Source organism: Protopterus annectens, chromosome 10.part0 (assembly GCF_019279795.1).
Source record: "Protopterus annectens isolate FY-2018-M chromosome 10.part0, PAN1.0, whole genome shotgun sequence".
Taxonomy (NCBI): Eukaryota; Metazoa; Chordata; order Ceratodontiformes; family Protopteridae; genus Protopterus; species Protopterus annectens.
This window is the reverse complement of record NC_056744.1, coordinates 1,287,849,244-1,287,872,850: the sequence shown is the minus strand read 5'-3', so window position 1 is coordinate 1,287,872,850 and position 23,607 is coordinate 1,287,849,244. Positions and strand designations below refer to the sequence as shown.

The window sequence follows — 23,607 nt, the reverse complement described above, 5'->3', positions numbered from 1 at the left end:
AGATCTGTTGGTTCAGGAAGGGGGAAAGTTTCTTCATCCTCATCTTCAAACTCTGCATTTAACTGCCTGGCTAATACTTTAAATCTTTCCCAGCACGTGGTTGAAGTTCTTCATGAGGCCAGGAGGCCGAGCACCAGGAAATCCTATGCAGGTATATGGAAGAGATTTTGCTCTTGGATGCAGGCTAAAGGAGAAGAGCCTTCCCAGCCTTCTCTTTCCCTCATTCTTGATTATTTAGCAGGTTTGCTTAATGGTGGACTTTCCTTTTCTTCAATTAAGATTCATGCTTCAGCAATTTCTGCTCATTGTTCTTTTGAACAACCAATTTTTTTTCACCCCTTGATGAAACAGTTTCTGAGGGGAGCTAGCAATCTTAGACCTCCCAGAAGAGCTCCTACTCCTGTTTGGTATGTTAATTTTGTCCTGGAGAAGCTTACTCTTCCTCCCTTTGAAGCTACTGCCTCTGCAGACTCAAGTTTCTTTCATGGAAGACTGCTTTTCTTTTAGCTATTACTTCCGCCAGAAGGGTTTCGGAGCTGCAAGCCTTAATGACAATAGAACCTTTCATTATTTTTCATACAGATCGGGTTTCTCTGAGAACTAATCCCTCCTTTATGCCTAAGGTGGTTTCCAGTCTGACACTTAACCAGTCTATTCATCTGCCTACGTTATCCAATAACCCCCAGAATAAAGGGGAAATAATTCTGCACTCTCTTGATGTGCATAGGCAGTTGAGATTTTACTTAAATAGGACTAAACCCCTTTCGGAAGTCTCAGCAGTTGTTGGTTAGTTTTGCTCCTGGGGCTCAGGGTAAAGGTATTTCCAAACCAACCATCTCCAAATGGATTGCTCATTGTATTCACTTTTGTTACCTGCAACATGGAAAGTCCCCCCCCCCAGCGTATTAGGACCCATTCTACTAGAGCAGCCTCTACTTCTGCAGCTTCTTTGAGGGGTGTGCCTACTAAGGACATTCTAGAAGCAGCCACTTGGTTTTCTGTCCATACTTTCAGAAAGCATTAGAACCTATCTTTGTTTTCTAAGTCTAGGGCTAGTTTTGCCTCTGCAGTTTTGCAAGGCCTCCTTACCAATCCTTAATCTGTGATCCCCCCCCCCTTTTGTTTTCTTCCTGGGCTTTGGGAGTCAACCCATATGTTAGGACTGCAACAGTGAAACACGAAGAACATAGTACAGTTGTGTACACTTACCATAAATGTAGATGTTTGAGTGTATTCACTGTTGCAGTCCTGGTTTCCCACCCTCCATTCCCCCTTTTTTCCTATGGCACAGACTACTTATGTTATTTTTGGATGGCTTTTTTTCCAGGGTGTTTCTTTCCTGGTTTGGCCTTCGTTTGGGGCCTCCTGATAGTTTAGGCAAGAAAAACTTAGGAAATGATGTTGGCCGCCTCCCTTTATACCCGACGTTCTGACATCAGTTTACAACCGACGGCATATACCAATGACTCTGGTATTCAGGCCGACTGAGGGCTACCGGGAGCCGGATAACCCATATGTTAGGACTGCAACAGTGAATGCACTCGAACATCTACATTTATGATAAGTGTACACAACTGTACTTTTTCTTCCCTGTACCATAAAACAAGGGAGAAAAAATTCTGCATACAATGAATATTCACAGACAACATATGTGCTATCTGTACAGAACCAAAGACATCTGAAAAGCTGCTTGCCTCCTTTGCTTTGGGCAAGCTTGGACTAGCTGTCTCCAAATAGATAACACATTTCTGTAAATTTTGTTACAAATCCAGTGGAAATGTTATACAAAAAAATCAGTTCCCATTCTACTTTAGGCATAGAAGCTACTCTAGTTTTCCTCAGAGGAGTTAGTGTGCAAGATATCATAGAACTGGCCCCATTTCCTCAGTTCATACTTTCTTAAAGCACTGCAAATTGGATGTGGCCTCAAGGGTAAGTGACGGCCTTGCCTCTGCCATCATGAAGAGCATGATCTCCTCCCCTCGAGTCTCATGCAATACTCCATCTCTTTATCCATGGTGGGGTGGAGTGGGGGCAGCTTTTCAAATTTTCCCTACAGTGATGATTGCAACAGTGAACCACATGAAGAACATGGTAGAATTCTGTAAGGCAACTTAATATATTTAGATGTCTGACTGTGGTTATTGTTGCAGTGCTTTGTCTGCATTTCCTTCTCCTTTCTGGTTTACAATAATTAGGGCTGGGCGATCACTCCCACCCCCCATTCACTACTGCTTATGTTAGGCCTTGTCTCTCTGTTCTGGTTTTGTGCAAGTCACCTTGAGGGTCAGTATTTACAAGCTGTCCGACCAGGGCCCCTGGTATTTCAGTTGATAGACAGACATTCAAGCTAGTACTTTTGCAAGAAGAAAAGGTAGTGTGGGCAGTTGCTATTTATATACCAGGTATGTGAATACATCAACGGTAAGTTGATGTCAACCCAGCTGTGGAGGAAGGGTGTGCCTCTGTGAAAAATCAGATGTCAGATCTAAGCCTACCATGACGAACAGTGACCATTCTCTAATATCTATTTAATACTGTAAGTTCAAAACACAGCGATACTTTAGAGGTCCTGCTCTTTAGGGAACCCTTCTTGGTTTTCTCTATGGCTGGTTGTCTGTTTAACCATCACTCCTTTCTGAAAGTAGCCTCATATCTATAAAACTCCATATTTTGTACCTGGTGAAAAATGTCTGTCGCTACTCTTGATATGCACTTGAAGCTGAAATATTGGGCCAGATTCAATAAAGCCTACACTAAGTGTACACCGTTCTGAGTGAACAGACAACACAGACATAATGCACACCTTCTTCCTTCTAATTTTAGTTCTTCTACTGATATTCTTGCTGCTTTAAATATTAACAGGGATTCATAAAGGTTACCATAAAGTGTAGACTACATGTACAGTTAGTGTAATCCTTCTGAGTAGCTTGAATGCACAAAAAGTGTGATAAGAATTTTATTTAATGCATGTCGTGTACACTTAATGTACACTTTATTGAATCTGCCCCATTGTCTCAGATTTCTGCATGAGTTTAGGAAGATGGACTATATGTTCATCTCTTTTGCTATGGGTGGGGAAAGACTGGCTGCAGCTAATCAAATCCTAGGCTTGTGGACTGTTGACTTCATTATTTTCTGCCACAAGGTGGTAAATTGCCAGTTATAGAAGGCCGTCCTAGAGCAAGCTTTTAGAGGCATGGCTGTTTTTTCTTTTTTCAAAGGTGCGTCCTTTGTGAACATTCTGCAATTGCCTCTTGGCCACCAACTCATACTTTCACCAAGTGTTACTAGCTGGACTTGAATCTGCATCTTTTTGCACCTTAGTCCTTTAGAACTTAGCCTTATGTACCTTGATCTTGTATGCCTCTTTCGTGATCTTTGCCACTGTGTGAGGTTTTTAAGATTAATGACTCTTTTAACAACTGTGACCAACTGCAGAATGCCTTCCAAGGATATGTACAGTCATTATAAGTTATTATGTGAGAATGCCTTCTGCAAATGACAGTTACCACCACAACCCTCCCTTTTTGTGTAGTCACCTTCCTTCCCTGTTCAACTAATCCTGTAAGTTGGACAGTTGTATAGTTTTCTATTGTTTATGAATTTGCAGGTGTGCTATGTATATGAGGGTCACACTGAGGAGCACAGTTCTTTCCAACGTAATGTGACATTGAGGCAAGTTGTGGGAGGAAGAACACAGACATTCGAATGCAAGAACTGCAGAATAATTTTGTAATAAGAGCAATAGTTCAGATGAGGGGAAAATCTAGCAGTGTTCCATTGTAGAGGCCTATCTCATTGATCAGTCAACATAGTTGAGCACTCATATTTTTTTTTATTTGCAGTAAGGTAATCCTTCTCCAGTGCTTTATCTGAAGTTCATGCTTTGTATAGTTGCTACAATGGACCACTGTTGTGTTTCAGTGAACCCTAAATTGGTATTAGTAAGTACATTACAAGAAAAAAGTCATTTGTTGCAACTGCACTGCTGCAATAAAAGAAAAATGGTTGGCTAAGAAACCTCACTTCTCTTCATTAGGTACATCTTGGGAATGGAATTTGGGTGGACGAAGAGCGATGGCATCAGCTGCAGTTAACACAAGGAGACTCTAAGTTTACAAAGAATTTAGCAGTTATGATCTGGGGCACAAATGTTCTCAAGAACAGAAGCGTCACAGGGGTTGCAACAAAGAAAAAGAAGGATGCAGTTCCTAAACCTCCACTTTCACCTCACAAGTTGAGCATTGTACGAGGTATGTTTGACAGGGTGGGCTTTTGGTTTACTTTAGTATTTTAGTACTTCGGGAATGATTGTAGGAAGTTGATGGGGTAGTCTGAATTTTAAAACTGAAGTGCCTTGTACTCATTTGTAACCTTGTAACAGTTAATGCTGTTTTACATAATGTAATATGTTTATTACAGAAAATCCACACTTTTTATGCATGCATACAAAAGAGCGCCAGAAAGTAAGTTCACAGGTGTGATTGCCAAGAGTATGATCTTCTGGCCTTCAAGAGTAGTAACTTCATGTTTAATACTTTCTTTTGCTTGCACATACATCAAGATTATTTCTAAACAAAGTTAATAGCAGTCTCTAGGAAAGTATATTCCATAATCGTGTAAAACATTGTGTGATGTTTCATTATTGAAGTTCATTTTTAGTACTGGGTTCCCTTATCTAGTGTTTTCTTCCCCAGCAGTAATTGTGCAAACATAGGCTTTCAGATAGTCGTATCAGACCTTGCATTTTAGGCCATAGTGTGGCCACTTCTAACTAACCTGTCAGAAGTGGAATGCAGACTTTCTTTCTAACTTCTTCAGAATTGCTGCTGTACTATACAGTTTTTCATTATTAGTAACAGATGAGCTGATGTTTTTTCCATCCAGATTCTGCCTCTGGGTTATCGAATCCGAGGCTGGCCATTCAAAAAGACTTTAGCCTAGAACTCTGACTTCTCTACCCATAAAACCCTGCTCTCTCTCTCTCTTTCATCTATCTCATATCTCGTTTTCCACCTTCAGGGACTTTAGCAAGATTGTGAGCTCGGTCTTGGGTTTTTGTATCCTTTGCAATATTTATCTATTTTTGCCTTGTTGTTCAGTAAGCTTTCCTCTAACCTTTGTTAGTTTCTTCTACGGGTTAGGCTAGGTTGGTTTTGGATTGGTTGTTCATTGTAGCTAGTTGATTCTTTGTCCAGATTTGTAGTCTTTCTCACTCTTAAGCCATTTAGTGTGTGGTTGTTTTTCTGGCTTTTGTAGATGTTCATCGTGTTACCCTGCTGCAGTCATCACACTTGGGTTATCCTGCCATCAGGAGGTCCCGCAGTCGGCCTGAATTCCAAAGTCTTGGTCCAGCGTCGGTTGCTGTCGCTTCTTCCCTAACGTCAGTGCACCAGGGGTATATAAGAGGCATCCGACGCCATTTTCTCCAGTCTTTCATGCCGCGCGGTGCCTGAAGCAGAAGCAATTTGCAAGTGCCGGTCGGCCGACACCTGAGATTTTCGATTCGAATTTCAGTCCGAAGTCTTCAATAAAGCTAAGTACCCCATTGGGGAACCTTTTCTTGCCTCAGTCCGATGTCAGAAAAAGTTAACAATTGCATTTCTTGTGGGAAGCAAATACCTCATAAGGATTTCCATTCCTATTGTATTCCTTGCCTAGGCCCAGATCACGACGTCACAGGTTGTCGGTTTTGTGCTAGGTTTAATAAATGAACTATCAAACGCCGTTTTGACTTCGCACGACATTACTTTGGTAGGAAATTTAATTATATCATGCCGTCGGAGCAGCCGACGACCGGCATGCATAAAAAAACGCAAGGATAAGGACAGGCAGCCTAGGAACAAGCCAGACTCCAAGGCCTCTGCTGGGCCTGTCGCCGGTTCTCCGGTTTTCAGTGAGGTGCCTACGCAGCCCCTGACGACCGCAGAACTGGAACCCCAGACAGCTGCGGATGCTCAAGCGGAGTCTACTAGGCCTACGCAGCCATCTTCATTAGGCCCTTCTGACACCGGAGCAGAAATAGACCCCGGTGCAGTGGAAACATCTTCGGTTGCAGAAGGTGTCTTCAGACCGACTACACTCACCATTAAATCTTATGCTAAGCTTAAAACTCCTTTAAAACCAAAGAAGACTGTACATCAGTCTACAGTTCAAGGCCCCATGCCTAAGAAACAGATGCTTAAGATGGCTGAAGATTTGATTACACTAATCAGGGGTTCCCATCCCCCTTCTGATAAAAACCAAGACAAGAGGAGGATTATGCTTCCTCTGACCAGGTTTCATTTTCCTCAGATTCTTCTGAGGAACAGGATTACATTTTTCCACCTTATGAAGACTCTGATGCTGAAGTCTCTATTCCCTCAGCATCTCCCCCTGAAGACTACTCCTTTGGGGAAACTTTACATACCATGAGGGAACATTTCCACTGGGAAGGCCAGGACTACTCTGATTCTAAGAAAAGGCTCCGAGAGTTCCTTTTACTACCCCAGCACAGACCTCTGGCTATCCCTCCAGTTTTAGATATTGTGGATGATGTTTACTTGGAGTCTAGTCTAAATCCAGACTCTCAACCTCCTGCTCCAGCCAAACCAGACAGATACTACAGAGTACCTGACTCACACAAATTCCTTCATAAAAGCCCTGTGACTGACCCAGAAACAATTTCCCAGGGCCCAAAGGGAGCTAAAGCTTCTATGGCTAAAAATCCTGTGCCCTCTGAGGGATTCCAGAGCCCTAGATAGATGGGGAAAGAAAATATACACCTCAGCAACTCTGGCTATGAGAGCATTAAATTGTCAGTTTCACATGCTGAAATGTCAGCAATTCCTAATGTCTCAATTAAAACAAAAAATGAGCACACATGCTGAACAGTCCGGATTCAAGGAAATGCAGGATCTGTTGCATGCAGCTGAACAGGTGGGCAAACATACTTTACAATGCAGATTTGATTCATTGGAAACTTCCTGTAGAGCAGCTGTTACTGGCTCTGTCATACATAGACATGCTTGGTTAAAAGAACAAACCCTTCCTGATCATGTTAAAGCAAAATTATTGGATGCACCTTTACAGCAGGATGTATTATTTGGTGTCAAAGCAGAAGAGGTTTTAAAGAAAATGGAGGATAAGGCAAAGTCTATGCAGACGGTCAAGGATTTTTTGCAGGTACAACCCCCTCGTTTCAGCAGAAATTGGCCAACAAAAAACTGGTCCTTTCCAGCTTCTGACAGATCACAGAGGGGCAAATACAGATGCCCAAGGGGCAGAGGTCAGTCACAAGGCCCTTACAAACCTCGCCAATGGGGTACTGCTACCCAGAAAGGAGGAGGAGTCAGGCCCCAAGCTAGCAGAAGACAAACAAAATGACTCAATCCTCAAACTACCAAGCAAATCTCTCCTGGCAGCTCCCTTGGGAGGAAAATTAGCATTTTTTGCAGACAACTGGCACATCATCACAAAAGACAAATGGGTCCTAAACATTGTCTCTCAAGGATACAGATTCCACTTTCATACCTTACCAAGGATAAAAGGAATGCCAAACCTGCCACCAAATCAATGGGCAGAGGCACAAAAACAAATTACAGCTCTCATGGACATGAGAGCCATTCAATAGGTACCTACACAGGAGCAAGGACAAGGATTTTACTCAAGACTCTTTCTAGTCCCAAGAAAGGACAAAGCATGGAGACCTATTCTGGATCTTTCAGTTCTGAACACCTATCTGCAATTACCAAAATTCAAGATGCTAACACTACAGCAGCTTCTTCCCTTGCTGGGCAAGAATGCTTGGCTAGTAACGTTGGAACTCAAGGAGGCATACCTGCATGTCCCTATCAGACAAAATTGCAGAAGATACCTCCACTTCATTGCAGGTTCAACACATTATCAATTCTCTGCACTGTCCTTTGGCTTATCTACTGCGCCCAGGGTCTTCACAAAATGCCTGGCACCAGTAATTGCATACTGCAGACAAAGAGGAATTCAAATATACCCATACCTGGACGACTGCCTTATTCAAGCAGAAAGCAAGGACATTCTTTTAAAGCATCTGGCATTTGTCAAACACCTTCTAAGTTACCTAGGGTACACAGTAAACGAAAAGAAATCAAAACTAGTGCCCTCACAAAACATAATATTCCTGGGTTCCAGCTTGAATACAATGGCCCAGATGGCTTATCTCACGCCAGAGAAGCAACAACAGCTGACTCTTGCAAGAAAAATTCTGCAGGCCTTGGGATTCATGGCATCTTGCATACTACTAATACCATTAGCAAAACTGCATATGAGGAAATTACAATGGTACCTGAAAAGCGTATGGACTCAGCACAGCCACAGCTTGGAAACAATGATACCACTCATTCCCTGCCTTCAACAGGAGTTTCTATGGTGGGCACAGGCATGTCACCTCAACAAGGGTCAGCCTTTCACCTTACCCACAGCCAGGCAAACTATGACAACAGATGCATCGGACTATGCCTGGAGAGCACACATGGCAGGACAGTGCATTCAGGGCAAATGGACTACAGATCAGAGGCATCTGCATATCAATCAAAAAGCAATGCTAGCAGTACGGAATGCCATAGCAGCTTTCAAGGACCTCTTACACCCAGGACAACTAATAATAAAGACGGACAATACCACAGTAATGTGGTACATAAACAAGCAAGGGGGCACACATTCCTACCCTCTGTGCAGGCAAGCAATGACCTTGTGGAACACTGCACTGTCTTACCAGGTTCAATTACAAGCACAATTCCTGCCAGGAAAGAAAAACACATTGGCAGATGACCTAAGCAGAAACATCATGGATCCACACGAGTGGAAACTAGATCCACAAGTATTTGCAATGATAGCTAAAAAATGGGGACGCCCAGACATAGATCTGTTTGCAAGCCCCCAAAACTACCAACTTCAAAAATTTTGTACAAGGACATTCCATCCACAAGCTTGGAGAGTGGACACCCTCTCATTCAGTTGGAAAACATTAACAGTGTATGCCTTTCCTCCACTGCCTCTTCTAGCAAAGGTACTGCTGAAAGTCAGATTAGAGAGGCCACAAATGATACTCATTGTACCAGACTGGCCACGCCAGCATTGTTATCCAATTCTAAGGAACATGGCCCACGGCCCACCATAGATTTTACCACAGATTCCTCACCTGCTCACCCAGCGAGACAATCAGATTCTACACAGCCAGCTCAAGACTTTAAACCTGGATGCATGGCAAATTACCTAAACAACCAGCCAACATCTCTATCCAAAGCTGTTATGGATGTCATTCTGGAGGCCAGGAGGCCCAGCACCAGGAAAACCTATTCAGACAAATGGAAAAGATTTTGTAACTGGAACCAGGCTAAAGGCCAAAATCCACTTGATCCAAACATTCCTCATATTCTACAATATTTAACTGAGATGTTGCACAAAGGACTTTCCTTTTCATCTATTAAGATCCACGCCTCAGCAATTTCAGCTCATTACAACACGGATCCTCCTTTATTCTCACATCCACTCCTAAGACAGTACCTCAGAGGAGCTAAGAACATAAGACCGCCAAGGAGAGCACCAACACCTACTTGGGATCTCAACTTTGTTCTGGAAAAGCTTACACTGCCACCCTTTGAACCAGCTTTTTCAGCTGATTTAAAATTTCTTTCATGGAAAACTGCCCTGCTACTAGCAATAACCTCAGCTAGAAGAGTCTCAGAGCTACAGGCACTAATGGCAGTGGTGCCTTTCCTCATTTTTCATCAAGACAGAGTCTCTCTACGAACTAACCCTTCCTTTATGCCAAAGGTGGTATCCAGTGTGGCCCTTAACCAAACCATTCATTTGCCCACCTTTTTCCCAAATCCCCAGAACAAAGGAGAAAGACTCCTGCACTCCTTGGACATTCACAGGCAATTACGCTACTACTTGGATAAAACTAAGGCTTTCAGAAAAACTGACCAACTCTTTGTAGCCTATGCTACAGGATCACAAGGAAAAGCTATCTCTAAACAGACCATTTCTAAATGGATAGGGCATTGCATACGTTTCTGCTACAAGCATCATGGGAAACCGGTACCTGCTAACATTAGGTCCCACTCCACCAGGGCTACAGCTACATCAGCAGCCTTTCTCAGGGGAGTGTCAACCAAGGATATTCTGGAAACTGCAACTTGGAGTTCAGTGCACACCTTCACCAATCACTATCACTTACCTCTATATTCTAAGACTAGAGCTGGTTTTGCCACTGCAGTTTTGCAGGGCCTACTAGCTTCTTCTAACCCTGTTTAACTCCACCTCCCATCCTTAGCTTTGGGATTCAACCCAAGTATGAAGACTGCAGCAGGGTAACACGATGAACATAGTACAGTTTTGTACCTACCATAAATGTGGATGTTCGAGTGTTCACCCTGCTGCAGTCCAGGTTACCCTCCCTCCATCCCCTCTGTACTAACTGAACTTATCTATACCACTCTATCCTATACAACCTCTGTGGTGTATTTGCTTGTGCCTAAAGGTATTCAGGCTGACTGCGAGACCACCTGACGGCAGGATAACCCAAGTGTGATGACTGCAGCAGGGTGAACACTCGAACATCTACATTTATGGTAGGTACAAAACTGTACTTTCTCCCTTTTTGGTTATTCAGCATTTAGAAATAATCAGTGTTGTAGTGTGCATAGGTTAGGAGTTGGGTTAAGTTTGTAGGTCTTTGTGTTGAGTTCATTCTTACCTTCGACTCTTTCCCTCCTTTGACATGGACAGAGAGAGAGACTTTAAGAAATGTTTGGCGTGTGGCCACAAGTTACCATCACAGGATGTATATTGGTGTGTTTACTGCCTCGGTACCTCAGACTTAGATGCTGACTGTTCTGTTTGTGCAGGTTTTAGTACTCTGGCTGTGAATCAGTGCCAGGCTAAGTTAGTGCAGAAGGGCTTGATGCCCTCTGGAGATTCTGCATTTTCCTGCTGTTCAGGGTCAAGGTAAGGAGTGTTCTAAGGAAACCAAAATACAGAGCAAGGACAAGGGGAATTGCAAATGAGTGGCTCCACTGATTCTAGTCCAAAAACAAGCTGCACGTGAGACCCTTGCACGGCTGAATAAGAAACATCCAGATGAACAAAAAAACGCCAGCAAGTGGTGGAAACAGCCAACTTTAAATGATTTATTAATCACATAGGGTAAAAAAAACCCCTGCCAAACAATTATCCAAACCGGTTTCGGCAGACAAAAAGCCTTCTTCAGTGGATATCAAAAAGTCAAGGCAAGTAAATCCTAGATGTATATATACACAGTAAATGCATTAGTAAGAACCAATGAAAACAGACAAGATCTGATTCAAAATTGGTCATTAAGACCAGGTGCAAATAGAGCTCCAAGTTTTACAATCCACTTTCTTTCCTTAAAATTGAGTATTTCATGCCATTTATGTTTCTCTCTACATATACCTTTAATACAGTCAATAATGACAAAATTGAAAATAGCTGATGTGTGTTTGCCGAAACCGGTTTGGATAATTGTTTGGCAGGGGGTTTTTTTACCCTATGTGATTAATAAATCATTTAAAGTTGGCTGTTTCCACCACTTGCTGGCGTTTTTTTGTTCATCCACTGATTCTAACTAGTCAGATCTGAAGATCCAAAGACCTTTGTCTCACATAGCTGCATCGGTGCCAGGGTCAGGTCCCTTTTCTCAAAGCTGGTTTCCAGAGACACTGACATCAGGGAAGGCTGAGTCCCCAGCTTTAAGTGCGTCAAGTTCTTGGTTAAGGGGGCAGTGTCAAGTAGGGTTTATTCCCCTTTTCACTCATTAATCCTAGGGAGTTCTCTTCAGAGTCTACTCCCTCTCTGTCTGGTTCGGATCCAGTCAACTGATCCAGCTGCTGGCAGGCAGGCTTCTAAGCCCTTGTCAATAGCTTTATTGATTAGGTCTACTCACTCATTAGGGAGTCTTAGGTTTGCAGATCTAGAGCAATTGATGCCGTACTTCTTGCAGGCTCAGATTCACCTAGGTCTTATTCCCACTGCCTTGGTTCCAGTACCTGAGGGTTTAGCTCCATTTGGGATTATTTCTCCCTCGGGTCCTTTTTCTCCAGGACTTGTGGATCCAGTTGTCTTGCCTCCACCAGGGTTAGGTCCAACAGCTTGCCTGATTCAGGGTCCATCCCCTACCTTGGCTATCTTGACTTCAGTGAAAGAGCTGAGCATGCCTTGGAGCCAGGGTCCCAGGTTGGGATTGACTCTTAGAGTTTTGGAGTCTTTCTTCCCTATCAGGGCCTTAGCACTCGACAGTTCATCTCCAATCTCGGTATCGGGGCTGGTCGAGTTGGCTCTGTAGTTTGGTGGGTTCTTCAGATCCCAGGGATGTCTGATTTGGGTGGCCAGCTTTGGTCTCTGTCTTCAGTGTCATAGAGAGGATGTTCTCCAGAGCAGAGATAGAGTGGTTGACATCAATCTTAATCCTTCCTTGCCATCATCTGGACCTAATGACTTCCATTGGGAAGCTCCACAACACTTCTCTAGGTCTCCAGACCATCATGCATCTATTTTTTTTCCATCTGTTGTCTTCTGCCTTCCACCTCTCCCCCTGGATTTCCTGGTCCAGGAGACTCACGGTAAGAGTCAGTTCAGTGTGAAACATCTGGACTCCATGGAGGAATCTCTCATGGAGGCTACTGGCTTTGGGGAAAGAAAGGGTTCCCCAAAGTCCCCATGTGAGGAAGCCTCCTTTAGTGATCTTATGGAGCTCCTTTGCCAGAATGAGGGTTGGACTGCTGAAGCCCTCTCTCTGGAGGAGTCAGTATTTTTGGAAGCTCTCAGTGTGGGTGCATCCACATTCTGGGTGGTCCTCCCTCTGGATGTGCTTATCGAACCTGGCATCCTGAAGGGCTTGAAAGGAACCAAACACAATGGAACCTATCCACCCCACCCCCACCCCCCAAAAAAACGGATGAGATCTTGGCTGCCCCTAAAGACCGACAGCATTGGAACTAGGGTCCCGCTGTTGCCTTCGTGGTGGCAGCTGGCACAAGAAAGGACATTTAGGAGGAATGTTCTTCAGTCCATCACCAGAAGAGGGAGTCCATGGCTTTGGACCACTTAGGGAAGCATGCTTATGCATCAGCAACTTTTGGGCTGAGATCATTAAATTACTTGGCTCATTTGACAAGATTTCAGAGTGATACTGTCTCTGAAGTGTCAAAGGTAGTGAAGATGCAGCAGGCTCAGGAAACTGAAGACTCTGGAGACACAGTTGTCAACTTTGCAATCTATTTCTAACGCATCTCTGTGTCTGCTTCAGCATTGCCATGTGCTGACATGCTTGAATGAGATTGTTTAACTTTGCAAACTAAAATGAAGAAGGTACTGAACCACCGGCACTGTGAACTTATGAATAACCAACAAACCACGTAATTAGCATACAAAATTTATTGACCGCGTTTGTTCTAAGACTTCTTCAGAACTCATTACAAATCTTTGACAAAGTGAACACACATACCATTCATAATTAACCTTCATTTATTAACTAATTATCCAATTAAAAACATAAAAAAATCAATCTTTAAATACAACTTCCTGTTCTTTAAAAACCATTTAATATTTATAACTTCATTAAGGCCAGGTGTTTTGTTTGCTTCAAGCTTGATTTGCCAACTAGTTTCCCTTTGATGTTCATCGTGTTTCACTCTTGCAGTCATTACACTTGGGTTATCCTGCTGGCAGTCGGCCCGAGTTCCAAAGTCTTGGTCCGGCGTCGGTTGCTGTCACCTCTTCCCTGACTTCAGTGCGCCAGGGGTATAAAAGTTGCAACCAACGCCATTTTCTCCAGTCTTTCTTGCCGTGCGGTGCCCAAAGCAAAAGCAGTTCGCAAGTGCCAGTCGGCCGACTCCTGAGATTTTCAAAATTGAGTTTCAGAACCAAAGTCTTCAATAAAGCTAAGTACCCCATTGGGGAAACTTTTTCTTGCTCCAGACCGATGTCAGTAAAAGTTAATAATTGTATTTCTTGTGGGAAGCAAATACCTCATAAGGACTTTCACTGTTACTGTATTCCTTGCCTAGGCCCTGACCACGACGTTACTAGTTGTCGGTTTTGTGCTAGATTCAATAAACGCACTATTAAACGTCGGTTTGATTTTGCTTTACATTATTTTGGCTGAAGGTTTAATTACATAATGCCGTCGGAACAACCGACGACCGGAATTTATAAAAAACGCAGACACAAAGAAAAGGACAGGCATCCGAGGTCCAAAACCGACGACGAAGCCTCTTCTAGGCCAGTCGCCGGTTCGCCAGTGAGGCGCTTTCGCAGCCCCTGACACCCGCTACCTCAGAGCCACAGGCTGTAACCGACAGCCACGTGGAGACACTGAGGCCTGTGGAAACTCAAGGTATTGGACCTACGGAAACTATTCCCTCAGATGGGTCCAGAGCCGCTGAGCAGGCATCGGCTTCTGAGGGTGTTTTCAGACCTTCTCAGCTTACAATTAAGCCCACTACAGCAGCAAAGGCAAAGTCAAAAACACCATTAAAGACAAGGAAATAAGTACAGCATTCTCCAGAACAGTCATCCATGCCAAAGAAACAGATGCTTAAAATGGCCGAAGACCTAATTACTTTAATCAGGGGTTCCCATCCCCCTCCTGACAAAAGGCCTAGGCAAGACACTGACTATGATTCCTCTGACCAGGTTTCCATTTCCTCTGATTCCTCTTCTGATCAGGGATATTCTCTCCCTCCCTGTGAGGACTCTGATGCAGAAGAGGTCATACCTTCAGCCTCTCCGCCTGAGGATTATTCTTTTGGGGAAACCCTGCACACCATGAGGGAGCATTTCCATTGGGAGAGCCAGGATTATTCAGAATCCAAGAAAAGGCTCAGAGACTTCCTTTTATTGCCTCAGCACAGGCCCCTGGCTATCCCCCCTGTGCTTGATATTGTTGATGATGTTTTTTCTGAATCCAGTCTGTCTCCTGAGTATTTACCCCCTGCACCAGTCAAGCCAGACAGGTACTACAGGGTCCCTGACTCTCATAAATGTCTTTACAAAAATCCTGCTGCAGACCCAGAAACAATTTCTCAGGGTCCTAAAGGGGTTAAGGCTTCCACTGCTAAAAATCCTGTCCCCTCGGATAGGGATTCCAGAGCTCTGGACAGATGGGGGAAAAAAGTTTACACTTCTGCTACTTTAGCTGTAAGAGCTTTAAACTGCCAGTTTCACATGCTTAAATACCAACAGTACCTCATGTCATTGTTAAAACAGAAAATGGTTTCAAATTCAGAAAGTCCTTTTAGTAAGGAAATGCAGGATTTATTGCATGCAGTTGAACAAGTGGGAAAGCATACTCTGCAATTTGGTTTTGTTTCATTAGAGGCTTCTTGTAGAGCCGCAGTTACAGGCTCTGTTATTCGAAAGCATGCTTGGTTGAAAGAACAAAGTTTACCTGACCATGTTAAAGTAAACTTATTGGATGCTCCATTACAGCATGATACTTTGTTTGGTGTTAAGGCAGAAGAGGTGTTAAAGAAAATGGAGGATAAAGCAAAGTTAATGCAGACAGTGAAAGATTTCTTATAGGTTCAACCACCTAGATTTAGCAGAAACTGGCCTTCAAAAAATTGGTCCTTTCCAGTGTCAGATAGGACACAAAGAGGCAGATACAGACGTCCAAGAGGCAGATCTCAGCCCCAAGGCTTCTACAGACCTAAACAATGGGGTGTTTCAGCCCACAAAGGAGGGGAAGACAAATCACAACCTTATAGGAAACAGTCCCAATGACTTCCCTCTACAAATGCCAAGCACTTACCTTTTGGCAGCACCCCTAGGGGGAAAGCTAGCACTTTTCTCAAATAAATTGGCACATTTGTTTCTCAGGGTTACAGGTTCCACTTCCACACGCTTCCAAAACCAAAAGGTATGCCAAACCTGCCACAAAACCAATGAGCAGAGACACAAAAACAGATTGCTGCTCTTATGGACTTGGAAGCTATTCAAAAAGTTCCACAGCAAGAACAGGGACAAGGATTTTACTCAAGACTTTTCTTAGTACCCAGAAAGGAAATGCTTGGCACCAGTAATTGCATTTTGCAGACAAAAAGGAATTCAGATGTATCCCTACTTGGACGACTGCCTTATTCAAGCAGAGAGCAAGGACATTCTTCTAAGGCATCTGGTGTTTGTAAAAAGATTGCTAATTTGCCTAGGGTACACAGTAAACGAAAAGAAATCAAAATTAGTGCCCTCTCAAGAGATAATATTTGTGGGTGCAAGCTTAAATACAACTGCCAGATGGCTTATCTCACGCCAGGCAAACAAAGGCAACTGACTCATTACTTTCAAATGATGGTAACAAAAACCCAGCTCCCTGCAAGAAATATTCTGCAGGCCCTGGGCTTCATGGCATCCTGCATTCTACTAATTCCATATGCAAAACTGCATATGAGGAAACTACAATAGTATCTAAAAAGTGTTTGGACTCAGCATTGTCACAGCCTGGAGACAATCATAACTTTAATTCCCTGCCTACAACAGGAGTTTCGATGGTGGTCCCAGGCCTGTCACCACAACAAGGGACAGCCTTTCACCTTACCCACTGCCAGGCAGACAATAACAACGGATGCATCGGATTATGCCTGGGGGGCACATATAGCAGGAAAATGTATTCAGGGCACGTGGCCCAAGGAACAGATGCATCTTCACATCAATCAAAAAGAGATGTTAGCTGTACAGAATGCCCTGACAGCTTTCAAGGACCTAATTCATCCAGGACAACTATTAATAAAGACGGACAATACCACATTTATGTGGTACATAAACAAGCAGGGGGGCACACATTCCTACCCCCTATGCAGACAAGCAATGACTTTGTGGAACACGGCACTGACCTATCAAGTACATCTGCAGGCACAATTCCTGCCAGGAACAAAAAATACACTGGCAGACGAACTAAGCAGAAATCTCATGGACCCTCACGAATGGAAGCTAAATCCACAAGTGTTCAGCATGATAACGAGGAAATGGGGACGCCCAGACAGAGATCTTTTTGCCTCCCATCACAATTACCAAATACAGAAATTTTGCACAAGAACTTATCACTCTCAAGCATGGAAAGTGGATGCTGTATCATTCAGCTGGAAAGGCCTGACAGTCTATGCCTTCCCTCCGATGCCTCTTCTTACCAAGGTGCTACTAAAAGTCAGACAAGAAAGGCCAAAAATGATCCTGATTGCCCCAGACTGGCCACGCCAGCACTGATACCCAATCCTAAAGAGTTTGTCTCAAGGCCCAGCTTGGCTACTACCTCAAATTCCTCATCTTCTGACACAAAACAGTCAGATTCTGCACAGTCAACTCAGAACCTTAAACCTGACAGCATGGCAGATAATGTAGCCACTCTGACTGCACCTCTCTCTAAAGCTGTTATGGATGTCATTTTAGAAGCCAGGAGGCCCAGCACTAGGAAATCTTATGCAGAAAAATGGAAGAGATTCTGTGCTTGGAACCAGGCACAAGGGCTCAAACCAATTGTCCCTAATATACATCAGATTTTATAATACCTAACTGAGATGCTGGACAAAGGCTTATCTTTCTCATCTATTAAAATCCATGCCTCTGACATTTCAGCTCATTACAATATGGAACCTCCTATTTTTTCACATCCTCTACTACGACAGTACCTCAGAGGGGCAGAAAATATAAGACCCCCAAGGAGAGCACCAGTACCTACTTGGGACCTCAATTTTGTTTTAGAAAAACTCACACTGCCTCCTTTTGAACCAGCCAGCACAGCTGATCTAAAATTCCTGTCATGGAAAACTGCTCTGCTCCTAGCAATAACTTCATCAAGAAGAGTCTCAGAGTTACAGGCATTAATGGCTGTGGAAAATTTCCTCATTTTTCATCAGGACATGGTTTCTCTTAGGACAAACCCAACATTCATGCCAAAAGTGGTCTCCAATGTGGCCTTAAACCAAACCATTCATTTACCTACTTTTTACCCAAATCCCCAGAATAAAGGGGAGAGACTTCTGCACGCTTTGGATATACACAGACAGCTACGATTTTACTTGGACAAAACAAAAGCTTTCAGAAAAACTGAGCAACTGTTTGTAGCATATGCTGCAGGATCACAAGGAATATTTCAAAGCAGACAATCTCGAAATGGATAGGACACTGCATCCGCTTCTGTTATGCACAACATGGCAAATCTATGCCTAAGGGCATTAGGCCTCATTCTACCAGAGCAGCAGCCACTTCAGCAGCTTTCCTCAGAGGAGTATCAACCAAAGACATTTTAGAAGCTGCAACCTGGAGCTCAGTGCACACTTTCACCAAGCACTGCCACTTACCTCTCTACTCTAAATCCAGAGCGGGCTTTGCCACTGCAGTTCTGCAGGGCTTGTTAGCCTCTCCAAATCCAATTTAGACCCAGCCACCCAACCTCAGCTTTGGGATTCTACCCAAGTGTAACAATGAAACACGATGAACATAGTACAGTTGTGTACCTACCATAAATGTAGATGTTCAAGTGTATTCACTGTTGCAGTCCAGGTTACCCACCCACCATCCCCCCTTTTTCATTGCTGGGACTTTTCTGTACTTCTCATCTCTATACTACCTATGTGCTGTATTTGCTTGTAGGTGAAGGAAATGTTTATAGTAATATATGCATGTTTTTTGGCATAATTTTATCTTTACAGCCTTCCTATCTGGGGGCACCTGACATCTGGGGCAAGAAAAACTGAAGAAAATGGCGTCGGTTGCAACCTTTATACCCCTGGCGCACTGACATCAGGGAACAGGCGACAGCAACCGACGCCAGACCAAGACTTTGGAACTCGGGCCGACTGCGGGTCGCCTGCCAGCAGGATAACCCAAGTGTAATGACTGCAACAGTGAATACACTTGAACATCTACATTTATGGTAGGTACACAACTGTACTTACCAGAAAGTTTTTAAAATCACCACCCCTTAAGTCTATGCTGCCAACATCCAAGATAGAAAAAATTATATGCTTTACACTCAGTAGGATGTTTGTACATCAAATTATTGTTATCCTTTTTCATAATACTGTAATAATGTTCTCTTATCCTCTCATAAAGTGACCTAGAGGTCATGCCAACATAAAATGCTGGACATCCACTACATTGACCTATATAAACCACTCCTTTGGTTTTACATGTATAATGACCGGGCACCTTAATAGTACAAGGAAACGTATGAACTATAATAACTGTCCCTTCAGAAATGTACCTACAATACCTATAATTTCCACATTTGAACATTCCATCACCCTTTCGTGTAATCAAACTCATTGCTTTAAATTTTGTACCATCTCTATGAAACATTTTTTTCAAATTATTTTCATTTTTATACACAAAATTGGGTTTGTCACCCACAGCACCAAATAGCTCACCATTACCTTCTGAAATCTTCCATTTATTATAAATACTTTCATTAATTTTCCAACTATCCACTGTCATTTCTAGATTACACACCGGTGTAGTAAATTTTCCTTTTTGCTTTGTCTGACTAATTATAAGAGGTTTTATTAAGTATAGAGGGACACATTTCTTTTCTTTTCTTAAAAATGTCTTCAGCTAATTGGTATAAATAAATCCTATTATAACCTCTTTTTTCAAACATATCACAAATAAACTGAAACTCTTCTCTTACTTTATTGTCATTGCTAGTCATACAGCTAGCCCTGAAAAGTTGTCCTTTCGGTATATTATTTTTTATAAACTTTGGATGATTGCTTTTATTATGCAGATAGCTGTTAGTAAATGTTGCTTATTACGTGGTTTGTTGGTTATTCATAAGTCTTTAGTGCCAGTGGTTCAGTACCTTCTTCGTTTTGGTGTTTTCATGTACTGGTTGAAGCTTTGCTTTTGTTTGGTAACTTTGCAGACTGCTTTAAGGCATCCTTTGTCAATGCCCCTTTCAACAGCTCCTCCCTTTTTGGCTGAGAGGTCAAGGACACATTAACCAGGAGTTAACAGGATGGGAATAAGCTTTCTGCCATCAGAGTGCACTTTGCCACACCCCTCAACAGACTTTCTCTAGGAAGCCGAAAGAGGGCAAGCATCTCTTTTTTTGGAAAGCACAGCAGTCTGCTCAGGATGCTGCTGCTGAGGGTACCCATTGCGACATGGAGGACAACCAGAACAGATGCTGGCCTTGAAGCAGAGTCCACAGAGCCAGGGCTTCTGCACAGCCTTTTCCTGGAGGCCCTTTAAGCATCCCTAAAGGCTTGCCTGACTGTCTTGCTCTGAAGGCTGTCAGTGGTCGCTTGACAGTCCACCCAAAATCCTGGGACGCCTTCATCTCGGATGCGTGAGTGTTGAGTGTTGTACCCATAGGCTTTATGATTCTATTTTTATTTCCACTGAAAAAGAATGCCATGCTCCTTCTAGATGTTCCACCCCATCAGAGAAGAGACAGCTGTCGTTATTCAGAAGCTGTTTATAAATCGGGTCATCCAAGAGGTCCACCAGGCTAGTGAGGGTCCAAGGTCTATTCTAGGTTCTCTTTCAGAGTCAAAGAAAAACAAGGACCTCCAACCAGCTTTGGATATTAGCAAACTGAGCTGTTATGTGAAACAGACCAAGTTCTGGATGGTCACAATGCAGTCCATTCTGCCTGTTTTACTGGATGTGCTCAGTCATGCTCAAGGATGCCTACCATTGTATAAAGATTTCTAGGTGGTTCAGGAGATAGCTGTGCTTCCAGCAGGGAGCTGACTTTTACCAGTTCTGGGGAGCTGCCCTTTGGTTTCACCCCAACGCCCCAATACGTGTTTACCAAGCACATGGCAGTCATAGCACCTTGGCTCAGGCTGCAGGGTTTCCAGGTCTTTCTGGACCTGGGTGACTGGCTGCTCACTGCCTCAATGAGGGCATTGTTAGTCAACGCTCAGGACTCCTTTTTCCAGTTGTGCATATCCCTAACAGCCACTATGAACTATAAGAAATACAGTCTTCAGCCAGTTCAAGTGTTGGAGGTCATAGGAAGGCATTTGAATACAGTGTCTCAGATAGCAAAGGTTCCACTGCACAGATTGTTCCCATCATGCAGGGACAAATCATCTGCCTTGCTTCCACAAACCTCCTGCCTCCATGGTCCTGAGGCTTCAGTCATATGGCTGCATCAGTTTGTCTGTTCCCCCAGTGAGGTACCTTAAGATGATATTGCAGTGTTCATTAGCAACTCAGTGGTCTTCCCATCCCATAGACTTTCCCATTGTCTTGACAAAAGTTTGTGGGACTCTGTTGAAATGATGACTGGAACCTCCCCTGGTTTCAGTCAGGAGGCCCTTTGATATCCTTCCTTATCACTGTTGCAGTGTTGATAACATCTGGGATCTCCTGCCAAGAATAACCCAAAGTCCTGGCTAGAATATCGAAGCCTTTACATCCTCCCAGCATCGTACGTTAAGCTTATGCTCCATGTGCAGCCATAGGACGTAAAGGTGATGCATGCACACTTAATACTATGCTTTCTGCTGTCAGTCCTAATGCCACTGGGGAACATCTGTCTGAATGCCTTTCACTGAGCTGGTTTCTACCAAGCCATTTACAGTTAACTGCCCTATTGGTGTTCATTGTTTTCTTCTTCTTTTGTGTTTATTTAGAGTTCATGTCATCAAGGAAGGGAAAATGTCAGTTTGGGGGCAGATTTGCCATAAAAAAAAACTTGAAAACTGCCTGATGTTCTTCATGTTTCACTGTTGCAGTCATCACTTGTGGGAATATCGCTGCTGGGTAGCCCTCGGACGGCCTGAATACCAGAGTAATGTGTGTCCCCCCTACGTCTGCTGCAGGTCACCAGGGACTGACGTCAGGTCATCAGTGGTATAAAGCAAGGCAGCCGATGCCATTAGATCAGTCTTTCTTGCCGTGGAGCCCAAAGCAGATGTTCTTCATGTTTCACTGTTGCATGCAAGTAGCCCTCAGTCAGCCCGAATACCAGAGACTTAGTATTTCTGCATCGGATGCTGTCACTCCAGGACTGACGTCAGGTCGTCAGGGGTATAAAAACAGGCAGCCGACGTCATTACATCAGTCTTTCTTGCCTTGGAGCCTGAAGCAAAAGCAGTTTGCAAGTGCCAGTCGGCCGCTACCTGAATTTTCGTTTACAAATTGAATAATCCTGAAGTCTTCTAAAGGTAAGTACCCCATTGGGGATCCTTTTTTCTTGCTCTAACCAACGTCAGAAAAAGTTAACAATTGTCTTGCCTTTGGAAAGCAAATACCTCACAGAGATTTTCATTCTTACTGCGTCACCTGTTTAGGCCCAGACCATGATGTACCTCGCTGTCGGTTTTGTGCCTTGTTAAACTCCCGAACCATTCATCGTCGGGCTCTCTGTCGCTAAATTGTTTCGCTTTCGATCTCCATATTCTGAAATGGCTTCGGTAAGCCATCCAATTACTGATATTCTGAAAAATCGTAAGGATAAAGACAGAGAGAGACTGCATAGGTCCAAAGCTGCCAAAGACGCTTCCGTTAAGCTAGTCGCCAGTCCACCGGTACTCAGTAAGGCCCTTTCACAGCCCTAATACCCGCTTCAATGGATTTGCAGGCCTCTACCGAGACCCATTCGGATTCTGGTATGCCGAGAGACTCTTCTTCGACTATGGAACCTGCTGATGTTTCTACCTTGGATGGGTCTGGAGCCGCTGTGAAAGCACCGGCTTCTAAGGCAGATGTTCTTCATGTTTCAATGTTGCAGTCATTACATTTGGGTTATCTGCCTGCAGGTAGCCCTCAGCCAGCCTGAATATCAAAATCTTGGATCCCTGCATCGGATGCTGTCCCTTCTTCCATGACGTCAGGTCGTCAGGGGTATAAAACATGCAGCTGACACCATTACATCAGTTTTTCTTGCCCCAGATGTCAGGTGCCCCCATAATGGGAAGCAATTATATGTTACGTTACACCTCCAATAAAAAGCAAATACATCAGAAAGCTGTAATACACTAAACAAGAAGAAAGGTATAGCCAAGAGAAGTCAGGAGGCTGGAGGGAGGGTAACCATGACTGCAACAGTGAATACACTCGAACATCTACACTTATGGTAAGAGTACACAACTGTACTATGTTCTGAGTGTTTCACTGTTGCAGTCATTACATTTGGGTTGATTCCAAAACCTAAGGAAGGGAGGAGGACGTTAGAGAACATTAGGACGAGCTACTAAGCCCTGCAAGACTGCAGTGGCAAAACCAGCTCTGGATTTAGAAAAAATAGGCATGTGGTAATGCTTGGTGAAGGTATGTACAGAGCTCCAGGTAGCAGCTTCTAGGAAGTCCCTGGTAGGGACACCTCTGAGAAAGGCTGTAGAGGTAGATGCAGCCCTGGTGGAATGTGATCTTATCCCCTGTGGGGTAGATTTTCCAAGGTGCTTATAGCAGAAATGAATGCAATGGCCTATCCACTTAGAAATGGTTTGCTTTGAAATGGCCTTCACCTCTGCCCCTGCAGCAAAGCCAACTAGCAGCTGTTTAGATTTTCTGAGAGGCTTAGTCCTGTCCAAATAAAATCTAAGTTGTCTGTGCATGTCCAAAGAGTGCAGTATTCGTTCTCCTTTGTTCTGTGGATTAGGGAAAAAAGTAGGCAAA

The 23,607-nt window shown here is 43.6% G+C and overlaps 1 protein-coding gene across 1 annotated transcript in view; it reads left to right on the top strand.

Moving 5' to 3' along the window:
- The window catches only part of BEND5 (BEN domain containing 5), a 639,378-nt gene that overhangs the window by 528,320 nt on the left and 87,451 nt on the right, over positions 1 to 23,607 (top strand). The window contains exon 6 of the mRNA XM_044085979.1: positions 4,043 to 4,256. Coding sequence (XP_043941914.1) covers positions 4,043 to 4,256 — 214 coding nt within the window. The remainder of the gene's footprint in view (positions 1 to 4,042; positions 4,257 to 23,607) is intronic.